The 16,234-nt window shown below is 41.0% G+C and overlaps 1 protein-coding gene across 13 annotated transcripts in view; it reads right to left on the reverse strand.

The window, feature by feature from the left end:
- The window catches only part of LOC119901736 (supervillin-like), a 51,616-nt gene extending 37,037 nt beyond the window's left edge, over window positions 1-14,579 (reverse strand). For 8 of the 13 annotated variants that reach the window (XM_038717373.1, XM_038717368.1, XM_038717364.1 and 5 more), the window contains exons 1-6: window positions 6,050-6,343; window positions 3,316-3,379; window positions 2,046-2,137; window positions 1,884-1,941; window positions 1,622-1,770; window positions 61-892 (exon numbers count right to left, since the gene is read on the reverse strand). In XM_038717373.1, the coding sequence (XP_038573301.1) occupies window positions 61-892; window positions 1,622-1,770; window positions 1,884-1,941; window positions 2,046-2,137; window positions 3,316-3,379; window positions 6,050-6,110 (1,256 nt within the window). In that variant the 5' untranslated portion in view covers window positions 6,111-6,343. Of the gene's footprint in view, window positions 1-60; window positions 893-1,621; window positions 1,771-1,883; window positions 1,942-2,045; window positions 2,138-3,315; window positions 3,380-6,049; window positions 6,345-14,050 lie in introns of those variants that run through there. The other 5 variants (XM_038717370.1, XM_038717365.1, XM_038717363.1 and 2 more) reach the window with 5 other exon arrangements.
- Window positions 14,580-16,234: the final 1,655 nt, after the last annotated feature.

A 16,234-nucleotide genomic window follows, 5' to 3' on the forward strand; every position in this document is an offset into this window, starting at 1 on the left:
GTCTTACTTGTATTTTCTGAATGAATGTAATGTAATATAATGGGGTTTTTATAAACTCACCCCTGCCTGTTGAGGATACTCTGGGCCTGCTGCTCTATAAATAAATCCCCAGGTGAGATGCCGTAGCGACTGGAGGGCAGGGAGGCCCGGCGAGCGGTGCGAGGGGAGCTGGGCACCGCTGTGATGCTGTAATCCCTTGTGGAGGCGGAGCTTGGCTCCTGGTGGGCATCTTCCTGGCGGTGGGGGTGATGCTGCTGTTCTGGCTGGGGCGGATGCTGCTCTTGGGTTCTGGCCCTAGAGGCAATTGAGCGCTCTTGGGCCCCACCGCGCCGGAAGTTCTCCATGTTCATTACTCTTTCTCGCTCCGAGAATCCTCTCTGTCTTTCTTGTGTCGGGGGAGGGGCTTGGTTTGAGTGGGCGGGGCTGGAGGTGGAAACAGAAGCAGGATCCGGGTGAGTCCTCATGTAAACTCTGCCCACTCCAGAGCGGTACGGCACCTTGGGTTCCCGTCCTTGTTCATCTCCTTCCAGTCTGTCTCTGTCTCGCCTGGCAGACGTTTGTCGGTCAGAGGCATCTGGATCACGCCGGGAACGGTAGCGTGGTGTGTAATCGACGTCCGCCTCCTGATCCAGGAGGATGCCATAACGCTCTGACAGCTGCCGGCGGCGCTCAGCTTTGTAGCGGGCAATGCGTTCAGCCTTGGAACTGAGGCTGGTGGGGTCTATGGGGGCAGATGTGGGTGTAGAGGAGGTGGACAATGTTATCGGGTCAACATACACCAACACTGGCTCTGGACGGCTGCTGCCAACACCACCTTTGACCTGTGGTGATCTGTCTAGAGATGACAGCTGCTTCTGGGGTGCCTCCAGTTCCTCTCGACTGTAACGCCTCACTGTGGTAAATAGCAGAAATACTCCATTACTTATCAACAACATTCCTCGACGAACAACATTCATGTCACATGGGAGTTACTGTAATTACCAGTTCTGACTTGTAAATACCGTTCATGGCAATCTCTAAGTCACCATCACGATTGGACGTTTTTCTGAAAGCTCAGATACATCCGACTTGGTGCTAAATAATATGGAAGTATTAAAAAAGGTTTCGTGCCAGCTACAGTCCAAAATTCAAGGTAATTCATTGAATGGATATAGTGCTATTGTGCTATGCACAGTACTTTTTAACACCCATACGACCAACTCTGCGATCTTATAGCCGTCTTGAGTTGTTTAATGACGTAAAAGCTCGCTCCTTTCCATCCCATATGACACAAATGTGACACTATTCTACTAAAACATATCGAAGATATTCACATCAATTGGTGCGTTCTTGCAAAATGCGACAACATGCAACAACTCAGATCTTTTTGTGTTTGGTTTTCACTGACACAGTCACATATAACAAAACCTGCAGTTCAGCTGCCCACTATAACCACAGATATTAACTGTTAGCCCTGAGCAGCTTCATTGGAGGAGCCAGGTAACGTGGCCAATATTTTCAACAGTATAAATTATATGGTTTACAAATATTGAATGACAATGGTTCTTTTTCAAATATGAGTCAATGCAAGTCCAATAGAGGCAGCATCATATATTTTTACAGTGCATCATGCCATGCTTACCCATCACACAAGGCTCACAGGGATCTGAGGCGCGGGTGTACCGCGGAGGATCCTCCTCCAGCATTCTGTTGGCTACTAAACCGCCAGGCACCAGTGCAGGTGGAGCATCACTTTCAATCCCCTCCAGGCGCCGGGCTATCCTCTCCTTCCTGTCGGAGACAAAAGCCAGAGGGTAAAGCTGGTCTGTTCAGCTGAGTTAGTCTTTAAGAAAATATTTAGATGTGTTTCTGTGAAAATACGGTGTAGTGAGCCCTGGAGATACCTGTTCATTCCCAAATCCTTTGTGACAACTCCCTCAAAGTATTTTTTCAACTCTGAAACTGAATATTAGAACAGAAAAATATTAATATTAATAACAATGTCAAAAGTAAGAAACTATTTGTTTTATTCTGAGTTATTGCATGTGTTTTGAACCAATGCACACCCTTGGGAAGAACAGCCAGAAGTTTGGCATCTGAATCTGAAACACTCTTGACCAAGGCGGTCTTGTCACCCAAAGAGAAGTCACTCTGAAAACTGAATGAGAAGATACACATGAGAGTCAAAAAAATGCTATCAAGATGAAACTTTTTACATTCTGAATTCTTAATGGACGCAAAAGAAATATTTCATTGAAGCAGTTTATTAGAAATGCTTCCCTGTCAAAAATCAATGATTATAGGAGGATGAGCTGGTGATTTATTTAAATTTACTCCTTGATAAAAGAGATGCAAAGTGGTGATACTGAAGGTACAGAATTGCAAATCCACAGTGCTCTACAACTCATTCAGAGCCATGCTTCAAACACCTAGTGATGAGGTGATGGCAGGTAATGGTAAAGCTCAGCTGATGTCACTGAGGATCCAGCTTAAGAACTAGGTCATCTAGTCCTGACTCTCCTCCAAGTGGAAACAGACAATCAAGGTCTTCTCTTAATGTATTTACATGTCACAATCAACAGGTCACCCAAGCCATTCCAAAAACCTGTGCATGTACTATTAAGCTGTTGGAACAAAAGACTAATCTGAACTGGTGAGCCTTGTTGTCGTCAGTTTGTGTCATTTTCTACTGGTAAATTATTATATTGTTTCAAAGGAGCAGATCTGTAAAAACTGCTTGTCATTGAGAGTTTATATTCATATGTATGAGCTCATAATATGCCTCTAATAAAAGTGAGAGAAGTAAAAAAAAAAAAAAAAGGTTTTGACCTTCAAATCCGGATCCTTGAAAATTGTACATTGTTACGTGAAGTCAAGTTTGTCTTACATTTTCTGTAGGAGTAAAATTTATTTGCTTGCTATGCTAAAGCTCTAATGCTGAACAACCAGAGGAAACCCTGTAAACTAAAAGGGGGCTTTGTGCAAAGTACTCCTGATGGAGGTATTATGGCTCTAATGCCATGTGAACAAAAAAGTGTCTTAGGGTAAGCTGTTCCAGGCATCTCCAGCTTTTAATGCTTACTGTGCATGATAAGCTAAAGCACTCTACTGTAGTAAACCTATATCCTTATCTTGATGACAAAGCAAATACAAGATGAATGTAAATTCTCTTAGAAAAAAGAACATGTAATTTCTGTAGCTCCACTTTTTGCCATTAATCTACAGAAAATCTAAAACTGGTGTTCCTTGTCACATAGGGTTAAATCAATCAATTTGTTAATAAAACGAATTTCCAGTTTGACCAATGTCTATGTGCGATGTAAACAAAAAACTCACCTTAAGGTTTCTGTTGGCAATGAGACTGAGCTGCAAAGTTTGGTGGGAGCTTTAGATCCAATTCCTTCAAAGGGAAACAAGACTCAGTCAGACTTTGCTGTCTGTGCTGACATTGGGAGTATCAGAACAACTGTACATTTCTGGCATTTGAAAGTACATTAGATCTACATTGTAAAAAGGATCAATTTATGTTCTTTAGCCATAGATTAATGACATAACTGATCACAGGACAGATGTTCAGACAATATTCAGATGGCTATGGTAGATGAGAAGAGTATGGCTGTGTTCTGAGTCTGGTGTAAAAAACCCACAACCCCCTAATTAATTTCACTGAGCTGTTTTTTGCTGGACCCCTCTGCGTCAGGACCTTAGCTGTGCTAACACAGAGGGCTCCAGCAAAAAAACAAACCTGGCTCAATGTGATACCACCATACATGGCACTGAGTTTGCCAATCAATTTTGTGCAAGCACACATTCCAGGTTAACTACTTCGTAACATGAGCAGCATAGATGCCTGTGAAGGTTCTTAGTCACCAAGGTCATAGTTAACCAAGGAAGGTTAAAATCAAGGTTGAAGATACTCAAAGCCGTTTCGCCTCTCATCCCAGCGGCTTCTTCAGTTCTCTGAGCAGCATAATTCTACTGTTTACCTCGCAAACTGCCAGGATGCAGGACAAAATGATGCTGAGAGTTGTAAAATCCTGTCTAATAGTATTACAAACTTCTGTACAGCGTTTTGCCGTCAGATAAGCCTTTAAATTCATGGATGTATTAACCAAACTGGACCTCCTGAATCTTATTTTTCATTGTCTTTTTGGAATCTGAAGAAACGTGCCCTCACTGACGCAGCCTCTTGTGTGTTTCTAAAGCAGTGTCGTTTTTGATGTGAACACCTGGTCAGGCACCTTCTAGTGGTTTGTTGGTTCCCACTCAGGCTACCCATGAAAAAAATATTACTTTCTTACGATACTGGATGGTTTCTTCAATACAACAGGTATTTGACAGACTAAAAACAAACAGCCCATTCACAACTCTTCCTTTAATGATGAGCCATACTTGGAACATGCTTCACAAAATCTTTTACCTAATAATCCTAATAATCGAAGTAATTATTTTTTATATATGTTTTTGAAAATAGTTATAGGCCTACACATAATAACTATCATTAATGCTGAAGAAGCCTCGGATACAAGATGAAACGTCTTTGAGTATCTTCAACCAAGTCCAGTTGCCCTTGATTTTAACCTTGCTTAATTAATGCACTTCAACCACAGTATTTAGTTGGCATATGTACTGTAATAAGAATATAATGTTTTAAAATAAAAATACAATGCTGCTAAAAGGTTTATATGCAACTGAAAAGATGATCAAGAGAATCACTTCTCTTTTCTGAGTGTAAACAACAACAGTGCGCCATTCAGTATGAGTCACTCTTCAAAAAAGGTTACTCAGAAAGTTCTCATCCTGATAGTTGACCCTCTCACTCTCACGTCACAGCAACAGCAGCCTGTTGTAAAGTTGTATCCCAGTATAGGAGACAGATCATATTACTGCTCCAGACGCCTTAAGAACACCTCCGGCTTATTTTGGCCTCCAGAGACTGAGTGGCAATACAGCAGCACAATGTTTGCCAGGACAGAAAGTAGTGGATGTAGAATCCGAATGCTCACTTTGACGTGAAGTTCAACGGCTCCTGAGGGTTTTGTGAGGTGACCCGCAGAAATTCAAGGCCTCAAAAATGACAAGTTTTGATGTAAGTCATGACAGAAGTCATACTTAGACATTTACGAGGCCAGAAATCTGGTTTGGAGGTTTTTCTAGAAATCCTAGAACAGATAGCCGTGACAACTTTTGGTGCTCTATTTTCATACTCAAAAATGCATTATTTTGTCTTAAATCCACGAACATTCATGGTTTCTGAATCCTGTGGAGGTAAATGTACACAATATCTGTCTGTTTATCGGTCTGGAAAGCCCCTTGCACAGAAGTCAGTCAGGCTGTCTTTGGAAACGCCTGCAGGTTGTCAACAAAAAAGCAGCACAAGGCTCAAAGCTGGCAGTGCCAGAGAGCAGCTTAGGCTGCTGACGGTCCCAAAGTGAGCGTGGTGAGGAGAGGGATTTTCTATAAATATTCAGAGGTGCAAAATAGACTCCCTGAGAGAACTGGGCCTTCGCTTGAACACAATCTGTTTGGAAAGGTTGCTGGTTGAATGTGAACAGCTCTCCATCTCAACAGGCAGTGGTCGTGGAAAACCATCAGAGAGGAGGAAACAGGAGAAAAGCATAGCACATAGCAGCACACACCTGTTGAATACACAGCACCAAAAATGATCTTACACTCCTCAACCAAACGCTCCATTCATTCAAAGCAGCCTGATGCTAACATTCATGCCCATAGTAATAGATCTTCTATATCTAGTCATGATATCCCAAAATCCTTAAATGCCCTAGACAGGGATGAGTAACTCTTACACATGTCGTGAATCCTTGTTTCATCTGATTCAACCAAGCAAACAGAAGCAAAATAAGGAGTCGACCAGGAAAATTTGCAGCCTCCTGCCAAGCTGAATCCCCCTGCTTTCTGCATCACTTACATTCACAAACTTTACGTCATTTATCTCAATAAGGAGCTAAATTGCATTAGCCAAGTCCCCCCAAGCAGTCTATATAGCAAAGGGTGGGTTAAGCAAGTCATCCTATAGCCAGACCAAGCCTTCCCCTTTCAAAGGCCTTACCTTGGCCACAGGGCTGCACATGGTTCACATGGTAACTAGAGATCCTTGAGTTTCGAAACATGTTTAAGGAGAAAAACAGAAGTAGCCACGCTGCTGGACTCCGCTCTGGTCACAGCGGTGGGGACGGTGGTGAACAGGGCTGCTACCGGCAAGCAGACAGGCAGGGATGGAGGTGGTGACACGACAACACACACACACACACACAAACGGACAAGCACACAGCCACAGTGACTGCCGCCCGACTACACAGCAAGCTACAGCCAACACAAGTGTGCGTCGGTGTCGGTGTGCATGTCAGTGTGTGTGTGCACGCAAGGGAGCTGAGAAAGAGAGACAGCACAGCAGGGTGCTAAAGCAGCTCAGGGCCCTAATCAGATTACAGGCAGAAATTAGCCTTGATGATAAAAACTCTGGAACAGGATTGGAGGAGGGTGCCAGCAGGGCTGCAGGGGGTGGTATGGGGGTGGTCCGCGGCTACTGGAAGTCAAATGGTATCCTTAACACACGCACACATCATGCATGCTTCCGCTAGGATGGCCAGGTGCTGTGAAACTTCCAAAAACTAAAGCCAGAAATTGCAGTAATATTAATATCATTAACAAGTCATCAGATGGTTTGGCTGTGAAATATTTCTTATTCTGTTTTTAAATACAGTTGGAGTCCACCGGATCATAAAATTCAGTATACCACTGGGAATACGATTCATTATGGTTGCAAGGTTTACACTTACAGCCTTGTCTTGATGCCAGTTCAGCCACTAAAATAATGCTTTATTAAGCTGTTAAATGCAATGCAGTAGATCAGTATTCATAATTTCCTGCCAAATTCAAATTCTTTTGACTAAACCTAATTAATAGGGTTATAGTTTATTCTAGTTCCTGTCCTTCCTCATTTACTGTCTCGCTGTCTTCCTCTATCTTTTCACACTCTACAGCACGCACATGCACACTTAGCATAAGTCACACAGGCTTTAACTCTGTTGGCCTAAATTCAGAAGTACAGACACAGTCCCACAGAGTGGGTGCAGACACGATCTCCATCAGACGGCAAAACCCACTTGTCAAAGTCATCACATCAGGTGGTGAGAGGCAAGAATTGAAGTCACACAAGGAGACAATGGAGGTTACAGTGAGTGTCTAGAACAGTCACATGACTAATCATCCCTAAGAGTCCCTAAGTCACTTCTAGACTCAAATATATTTAAATATATTGTGTGACTGAACTTCTCAATAGTAAAAGTACATCATAAGGACTTCAAAATCTAAGCTCAGCTGTCCAAATGACAGGTACCTATAGAACCTGGATCACTAAAGTAGTAAAGTAGCCTAATTTACTTTATATATAATTATAAATGATAATAACTTGTTTGCCATTTACCTTACTCTTTGGGCTTACAATCATATTTGTTTGTATGTACATATGTAACTGTAACCCAGAAAGCACTACAGGTAAAGGAATCCACACAACAGTGGTTTAATCAGGCAATGTAGTAGACAAAGATAAACTAAACTAAGATAACAAAAACAAATTGACACAATTTAGAGAAATGACACGCAAACAAAGGAAAAGGGTGCCAGCAGGAGGGTGGAGCCAAATAAATAGAACAAAATCAACAAAAAGTTTACTTCCTTTTAAGTCAGGATCACAGCTAAAATACAACCACACCTGCCTGACAGGTTCTGATAAAATATTCTAATGTGATGTCCTGTAGAGGCTGGAAGACACTGCTACATATGAGCACATGAGTATAATACCATAAATTGTCTTTTTCCCTCGCACACATATGTTTACCAAGGCTGGCACAAAAAAACATAGTGTGCATCACACACAGAAGACAAAACATGTTTCCTTAGAAGACAAAGAATGCATCATTCTTAACAAAAGTTTTCCTCAAGAATCTAATGTAATACCCTTTTATTATTAGGATTGTGTTAGTGCTCACTGTGGTTAATTGAATCCACTTGAAACCCTCCAAAAAACTTCAATCTGTCAGTTCATTCTCACTTAATCTTAGCCACCTACGTTTGTTTACCTTTATTGGAAACTAGAGATCTATTTGTAGAAATACTAGCATTTGTAGTACAACCTCCAGCACTAGAAAAGCAGGCATCATTACGAACATTCCTATCCTTTATGAATTTCAGTATCACACCACTTAACATGATATGTGTCATTAATGTAACATTATATCACACTGAACAGGTGAGAGAACTCCATTCTAATCTAAAAGCAATCTGAACTATAATGAATAGGTGAGCTGACACTTATCACACCCTTGTGGTGTTAGGTTTGCCCACTTGCAGACTCGCTCGCCTCGTCTGTGTGATGCTTTTTCTCACCCTTTCATACACAACCACCCCACCCCCTTCTTTTGTAGCCTGCCTCCTCTCCCTGTAGACACCCCTAATAAGGCAACATGTGTTGTGAGTGGCTGCCTCTGGGAGAGGTCACCCTGGGAGAGGTCACCCTGTCAGCCGGCCTGGACGGCCGTGTTTACCAGGGGACCGTCACCACGCCTGCTCGCTGCTCTGCCTTGTTTTCTTTCCCACTCCTTCTCCCTTTCATTCCCCAGATTTGGCATCCCTGCCATCCATCTTGCTCACTCCTCTGGCCCCTCCTACTCATTCCTATAAACTCCTACTCATTCCTCATCTCCTTTTCTCCTCTCTTTCTTACATTCTATGTGTTTCTTTTGTTTTATATTATTTAATCTATTTCCTTATCTATATCCATTTAACATTGAATCACTCGGTCTGCCCCTCCTTCCATTGCAATTCCCATGCCAGTCTGCGCAGCAAACAGGATACATCACTTTGTATCTGTCTCACCGGTTGAATGCATTTTAAAATTTCATAACAGGCCACATGTATTCATTCTTAGAAGTAAACCACACTGGCATAACACATAAAAAAAAGTAAACAACCTGAGATGGACTAGGGTGGGTGAGTCGATCACAACATGGGAGCTTGATCTACAACACTAGTTAACTTCTGGATTTGCAGAGCACCTTTATTATCTAATAAAGGAATGCAAGACTGTATGTATGAATAATAATACATACAGTCATACATTAGTATATTTGTTGACAGATTTGTGTCTATTAGCTTTAATTTTGGTTGGATGTTTTAAAAAATCCTTTAATAGTTTTGTATCTCACATTCACAATCCGCACATTGCTCTGCTGCATTATTTTTTGCATTTTCATATACAATAAATAAGCTCATGTTGCATGTAAATGTTTGAATGTAAAGAATACTGATGATCTTGGCCCAAACTCAGGCTTTTTCCATCTTCATGGGAAAAAGTGAAAACAACTTTATTTAAAAAACACTACTGTGAGGATTTAGGATCATTATTTCTTATTTAAAAAGTACTTTTACCTTAGGTTTTAAATGTAGAAGTACCGACTACAGTTTTTATCTGTACATAAATCATATAACTAAAAGGTCTGCAGAACTGTTCATTACAGTTTGACAATTTCTACTCACCACCTCTGCTGTCAGGTCAACTGAAGAATCATTTTCTGGTGGGGACATGTTACCAGCTACAGAGAAAAACCTGCACCAATGGGACCACTTGCTCTGGCTTTCATTTTGTCTTGGCCCGTTGAGTCAAACAAAAATGTGAAACCTGGCTCAAAAATTTCTTCTTGCAACACTAGATGTACAAACCAGTCAATAAAACTCAACACCGAGGACATCATGTAAACACTACGAGAAAAGCACCTCAACAGATCCCTGTGTGACTCAACATGAAAGCATCTCTTTGCTGATCAAACTTTAAGCTGTGAAGCTCAGCAGCACACTGGTCATACAGGGCTTCAGCTAAGGATGGACCAACACCACATGATCCCTTGTTTCAGTCTGTCTTCATACAACCTGAGCTTTACAGGGCTCAAGGCTTTAATATACAGTACATTATGACTGACTGGAGTTGAGCACAGACTTCTGTTTTAACAGGCCAAACGTATAACAATTACTTACTATTTATCCAGCCAAAGAGTTAAAAGAAAGATATTTTTCTAATTATTTCCATCTGGGGGGAGTCACTTGGTTTGATATCCTCCAGCCACTGGTGGATTAAGGAATTTTCTGCCATGAGTATGAGTATTAACCAGATAGCCACATTAATCACTGTAAGACAGATTTATATTGGCCCTGGGCATTTCCCTGCAGCTACTGCACACACTTTTTATTAAAGTTATTTGAGCAGAGAAAACTTAAACATCAACATTTCAAATAGTCATACATTATCATTATGTTCAATAGATTGTCATTTATAACAAATAGTGTATGTTGGCTGCCAGCTGAGGAAAATGTCTAGATGAGACAGGCCATTTAGTGTGAATGTGATCTACAATCTTCAGAACTAAGGAAATGAAGTGTAGTAACTGCTTTTAGAGAACGTATTGTCTGACCCTGCTGAAGATGCTTTGACATTTATTTATTTGACAAGTATTGCATCCAGAGTAACTTTAAATCATTGAGTTAGTGAGTGACTAGGTGGGTGACACTTGGAATGGACACATGACTGGAAGGTATTGCAAGACTGCTGGTTAGGGGAATCAAGCATGCATTTCTAACCTCTACCCCACCCCCACACTAGAGGTAGTCCTCCTTGTTAATGGACATTTTGTAGATTTCTGTTCGGCCGTACTGGTATAAAACTACTTATATTAACTAATCGCTTCTTTTTTTTAACAATACATAAAATGCATGACTGCGTGTAACATCTTAGAGGACCTTTCCCAGACAATTCTGGTTATTGTTTTATCTGGAAAATAGAGTATTTTGCAGCAGCAGCCACTGTGCTCCAGCCTATCCTGCCTTTATTAGGAGAAACTTTCTCTGTTTAGGTTAGCTTGTACAAATGCAGTGTACACCAAGACACACATGCACTATTATAAACGCACACACATGCACAAGCGGTACATGAGGTACACGCACACAAATACACGGGACGAGTGAGAGCCTTAGGCAGCAGAGCAGGAACCTCCATCCTTCCTCCTTCCTTAAAACATTTACTCTGGCAGTTCACTCTTTAGATCCAGATCCGCGTTCCTCTCTGCTGCCTTGCATCAACTCAGCCTGACACTCAGATATCTGCCTTCCCTGCTCTTATATGGATATCGATGAGCACAGAGCCCGCTGCTAAGGAGAGACGGGACACTTGTGAAGTTCTGCAACTCTTAGACAGAGCAGGAGAGAGGGAGGAAAAGGAGAGGGAGACAGAGACAGAGTGAGAGAGAGTGAAGGAGCAGGAAGAGGAGGCTTCCATGCCAGAAATGGTAACTTGAGGATTTGGCTGTCTTTTCTTAAAAGGTACATTGTCCAGGAACATCTTCACATCATGTAACATGATGAGGTAACTGGTATGGTAAATCATGAGCAGTCATTTTTTTTATGCAACGTGTGGTAAGTCTTCTCAGAGTTATTGCAGGGTCATTTCTGCAGCTTTTCTCCTTTTGGTTAGATAGAAAACAGAAACTTAGGATGGGAGAGAGAAGATCATATGCGACATAAACCACGTTACAGTATGTACGCTCTGAGACATTCATATGTACAACTATTATTGGGAATACTCTAAACTAGCCAAAACAAATTTAAAGGTAAGAGTTAGTCAACGTTATGAAACTATGGTAAATCCATTCCTGTGTCTTTCCCAGTAGCCATAAACTAGAAAAAAAATTTAATCATAACATATCAAAACAATATATAGCTTTAGCAATGTCTCCACAGCACATTTACAAATCTAGGACAGTCAAGTGGTACCTGTAGATTACAACTTCCAATACTGTCTTGTAAACATCCATAAAATGACCAAACAATAGATTTAAAGGTTTTATTTAATTTATTCGACTTTGTTTCATTTCTTGTTATATTGTTATATTCTTCTACAGTCTTTTCTCTGCTGAATCCTGCTGCAGCCACTTTACTTCCCAGTGTTTTAGATTACAATATCTGTGTTTTTCAAAGAAAACCTGAACTGACTGGATTTATATTTCTATTCAAATTTCACAGCAACATCCAGAAATTACACTATTAACAATTACCGCATACTACCAGCATGCCTGTCCCCACACTTAAATAAAAGTACATATAAGATGATGCAAACACATACCAGAATTAATTATTAATTATTAAGTTTTACGTGGCACATAAATAACAAGCGTGGAATACAGGACTCATTTAGGAGCATGGATGTAGTGGCCATCATCAGTGACCCATGCCACATGTGACCCCAGCAGCAGTAATACATTCAGAAAGACAGCAGACAGTGTGGATAATCAAGGATGGTCCAGAGTACAAGCTATAAGTTAATAGGTGCATGAGACCATATTCAACAGGTCACACACCTGTTGAATACAAATACGAGGGAAGGTCCGTGAGCTTGAGTCACTTTGGTCATAACCCCCTCTAAATAGGAGGAGGAGAATGATGAAAGGATGTAAAAGAAGATGCTCATCGCTCCAAAGAGTTAAAGTTGGACATATTAATAGGACACTCTTCTTCTCTTCTGAGAATTGAATCTTTGCCCTTTCATTTAGAAGAAAGCTATACTTACAACTATGACAATCTGCTGCTACAATCTGCTGCTACAATCTGCTGCATGCTGTGAAGCTCAGCAGCCAACAACAACATAGCGGTGGAGCTGTAGATCACCACCGAAAAAGTTAAAAAGCGCAAGAATCTGCTAAGAACTCTTCAAAGAAGCTCAAAAGTGCCACAAGGATAGCGTAGTAAAGCATATGCATTTGTTCATATTTATCTCCAAATAGGCAAATACCTTAAACATTACTTCAGCTTCATTTGCCTTCAATAATAAACAAATGCATCACAGCTGGAAGATAACACGTGTCTACAACACTTAGAGTCATGTGCAAATCTGTATATGTAGATGAACAGAATCCAGTGGCAGAAGGTCAAGCATGGGGCCGGCCAGTAAACCTGTCTGTTCATTTTGATGGGCGCAGCAGGTGCAGAGTCACACGCACCCACTGTAAAAACAAAACCATGCAGAAATGACGCCTGGCCAGTGCTGGAACAACACACCAGCCCAACACATAGCCCATAGATCAGCTGCACACACATACCAACATACAGCCATAATCTGGAGCTTGGAATGCTAATACCCATGAGGTTACTTGAAACAGCACAAAGGAACAAGAGGGAGGCTTGGTTGGGACACTACATTCAGTCCTCCATGGGGGATTTTCAACCAGACATCAGTTAAGTCCTGCTGAGTTATCACACCAAAGTTTGCCTCCACTTCTGGATAATTTGGCAAAAAATAATGATGAGTGACTTTCCCAATAGTGACAACACTTTACTTAGTACAATACTTCAACTGGCTGCCAAACTTTGAAATCCACCAGGTACTGTGACTGACACAGTAGAAAATGTTCTGCTGGCCTCTGTTATTCTGCTTTGTCCATTGGTTCTGGATTCTGCAGCAATATAATTCTTTTGGGCAAGATGCAACCAAAGTGATTCTCTGTCACCATAATATGCAACGGGTTTGAACCACTGTATGTGCGATGGTTTCATCACAAATTGATCTCTTTTTCCAGTCTACTAGATTAGGTGTGTTGAAACCTCCACGCATTTAAATCATTTTCTAAATTTTTTTTATTTATTTAAAAGGGACAGTGCATATTAATGGACATCTTAGCTTTTCAGCAATGTAAATATGCCAGAATTAGCCCAAAAGGAGGGTTTAATTACCATTTCTAAAGCCAGATGACAAGGTGTTACAATTTGTTTTACATTTAAGGCATTGGGGAGTGTAGCTCAAAGGTAAATGAAACAGCCTAACATAATGGCAAAACTTCCCTTTACCTGATTAGCATATAACCAAGAATCTACAATTTACAACTCAATACAAAGCTGAATGATGAATCGTTGTCAGATTCATCAAAAAATAACCATCTGCTTACTTGCTGAATTACTATATACCGTTGCATGTATTAGGTTAAACTAGGAAAGAGAAAACTATACTTACAATTCTTTAGCTCCAATAATAAGGGACTAGGAGAAATGCTTCACATCTGAATTCCATTTATCCTGACAGAGGGATTCAGGAGTATGAAACTACCAAACAAAGGGTCTCGCTAGTTCCTTTTTCAGGGCAAAGCAGATGCTGAGGAGGCAGCAGGTACAGGTGTGAGCAGGTAAACCCAGATCCAAAGTCATTCACCATGAAGCAGGTCCAACCTCAGCAGCCGACAAATATAGCCTGGTGCTTTCCCACTAGCTCTGCTGCACCGGGCCAAATAAATCAGTCCAGGAACAGCCGAGCAAAGAAGAAAGAGAAGAGGGGTGAGGGAGCAAGAGGGAGTGGGGTATGCAGGAGAGGGGTGAAGGAGAGAGACAGGGATGAAGCTGAGAAAAAATACACAAGAGGGTGCTAGAACAGACTTATACTTCTACAAGTGGTTCTTCAAACTATTCCAAAAGTCAGAACTGTTCCTAACATGCCCATTGTTGTAAACCACGTTTGGGACCCTGGTCTGATAGTTTAGACTGACGGTGTGAGGCGATACAACACTGCTTCCAAGGGGTTTGGGGAGTGTGGGCCAAAATCGGCGTGGTAACCTCATCCCACAGCAACCATGTATGGGCTGAAGAGAGCAGCCTTGATAGTGGCATCTGCCATAAATAGCCAGAGAGCGCTGGTCTCCCAACACAGGGGGATCGAATCAGCTGTTAAACTACAATCCAGCAGTGTGATCTAGGCTCTGCAGGGGCTGCTGTACTACAGCACTGGGATCTTACAGCACAGAGCTGGAATAAACTTAATATTGCTTTGAGCAACGCATGGTTTGTCTACACATTGGCACTATATGTGTTATAATTAATATATTATTATTATAATATTATTATTGTTTATATAATTGTGTTTAATTTCAGTCAAACAGCTGTATATGTTTTATAAACATTGCATTGTTAAACTAAAGGGAAAGTGTTGAGCCACAATCTGCAGTATCTCCACTTATGACTTTATGCAATACATGATCCTTCGCCAAAGGACTACAGGACAGCTGTGAGTTGCACAAAACAAGATCTCCTCTGTGCTGCTCATGTTGAGTTGTTCCCCTACACAAACACAAACATGGGTGTGAGAGCATATCTGGATGGGTAAATTGTCTTAACCTGCATAAACTATATGTGACAAAGTGACAAGATGTATGCTGTATAGAAATATACTAGAATACACAGGTAAAGGTATTCTCTGACTTCACGTCCTCTGGTGGAGAAAAAGTAGGGTTGGTTCAGGGTTTTTCCAAGTTTTTGGTATTTTATTATAATAGTTTGGCTCCATCTTGTGGACCTAAGAAGTATAGCTATACAGTCATTGCTGTCTGTAATTCTACTCCAGGTGTTTAGACAAACAAATTTAAATGTAAGAAGTGATCTACTCTTTTCAGTGTAATATTCTTCCACGGTATTAGTTTGTCATACATTTGACAATGCAGTCTACGTGTAAGGGACAGAGGGGTGGAGAAAGAGGACAACTGTCACTGTGCCATTAATGGAGTTACTTATTCCCCCAAGCAACACAGGCCAGCATACTTGACAGGTGTATAGTACCAACAAGTAGTTTACTCACTGTGGTCTGTCTCAGAGACTGGGGCAGCTGCAATGGAGGGACAGCTGGAGATTAATGGCAGCGAGGTCCGAAGAACAGTGGCAGTGGGACTGTTTCCTTTTGAGGACACCAAATATCCAGAGTGAAAAGAAGGTGTGCTATATTACCAGATATTTAGAAAACACAGACAATTAAATTACATCATCTCATATGTAATGAGATTTATTGTAACTAGGCTACTATAACTATAATATTCTATAATAAGTTTTAAATTAATGAAATTCATTGGCAAACACAATGTTTGACTTTTGAATTCAACTGTTCTTTGGTGGTGTTTGCAGAGCAGTAGTACTACTAGTTGTAGTAGGTTGGCATTTAAAATGGTATTAATAGCATAGACTGTAAATTAATAGTAGCAGTAGCATTTTGTAAAGTGAGCAGCAACAGCAAGTAACTTAGTAATAGTAGACATTATTGAAGTAGTAAACTATTAGTAATCAAAGCTGCAGGATGTTTTAGGTCTTTCACATGACAAATAGGCCTACACAAAGTTTGAAAAAGTGGGGTCTTTTAGCAATTATGTTAAAAAGTTAAAAT

This window comes from Micropterus salmoides, unplaced genomic scaffold (genome assembly GCF_014851395.1).
Source record: "Micropterus salmoides isolate LMB-PRFRI ecotype aquatic unplaced genomic scaffold, ASM1485139v1 Ms_hic_scaffold_14, whole genome shotgun sequence".
Lineage (NCBI taxonomy): Eukaryota > Metazoa > Chordata > Actinopteri > Centrarchiformes > Centrarchidae > Micropterus > Micropterus salmoides.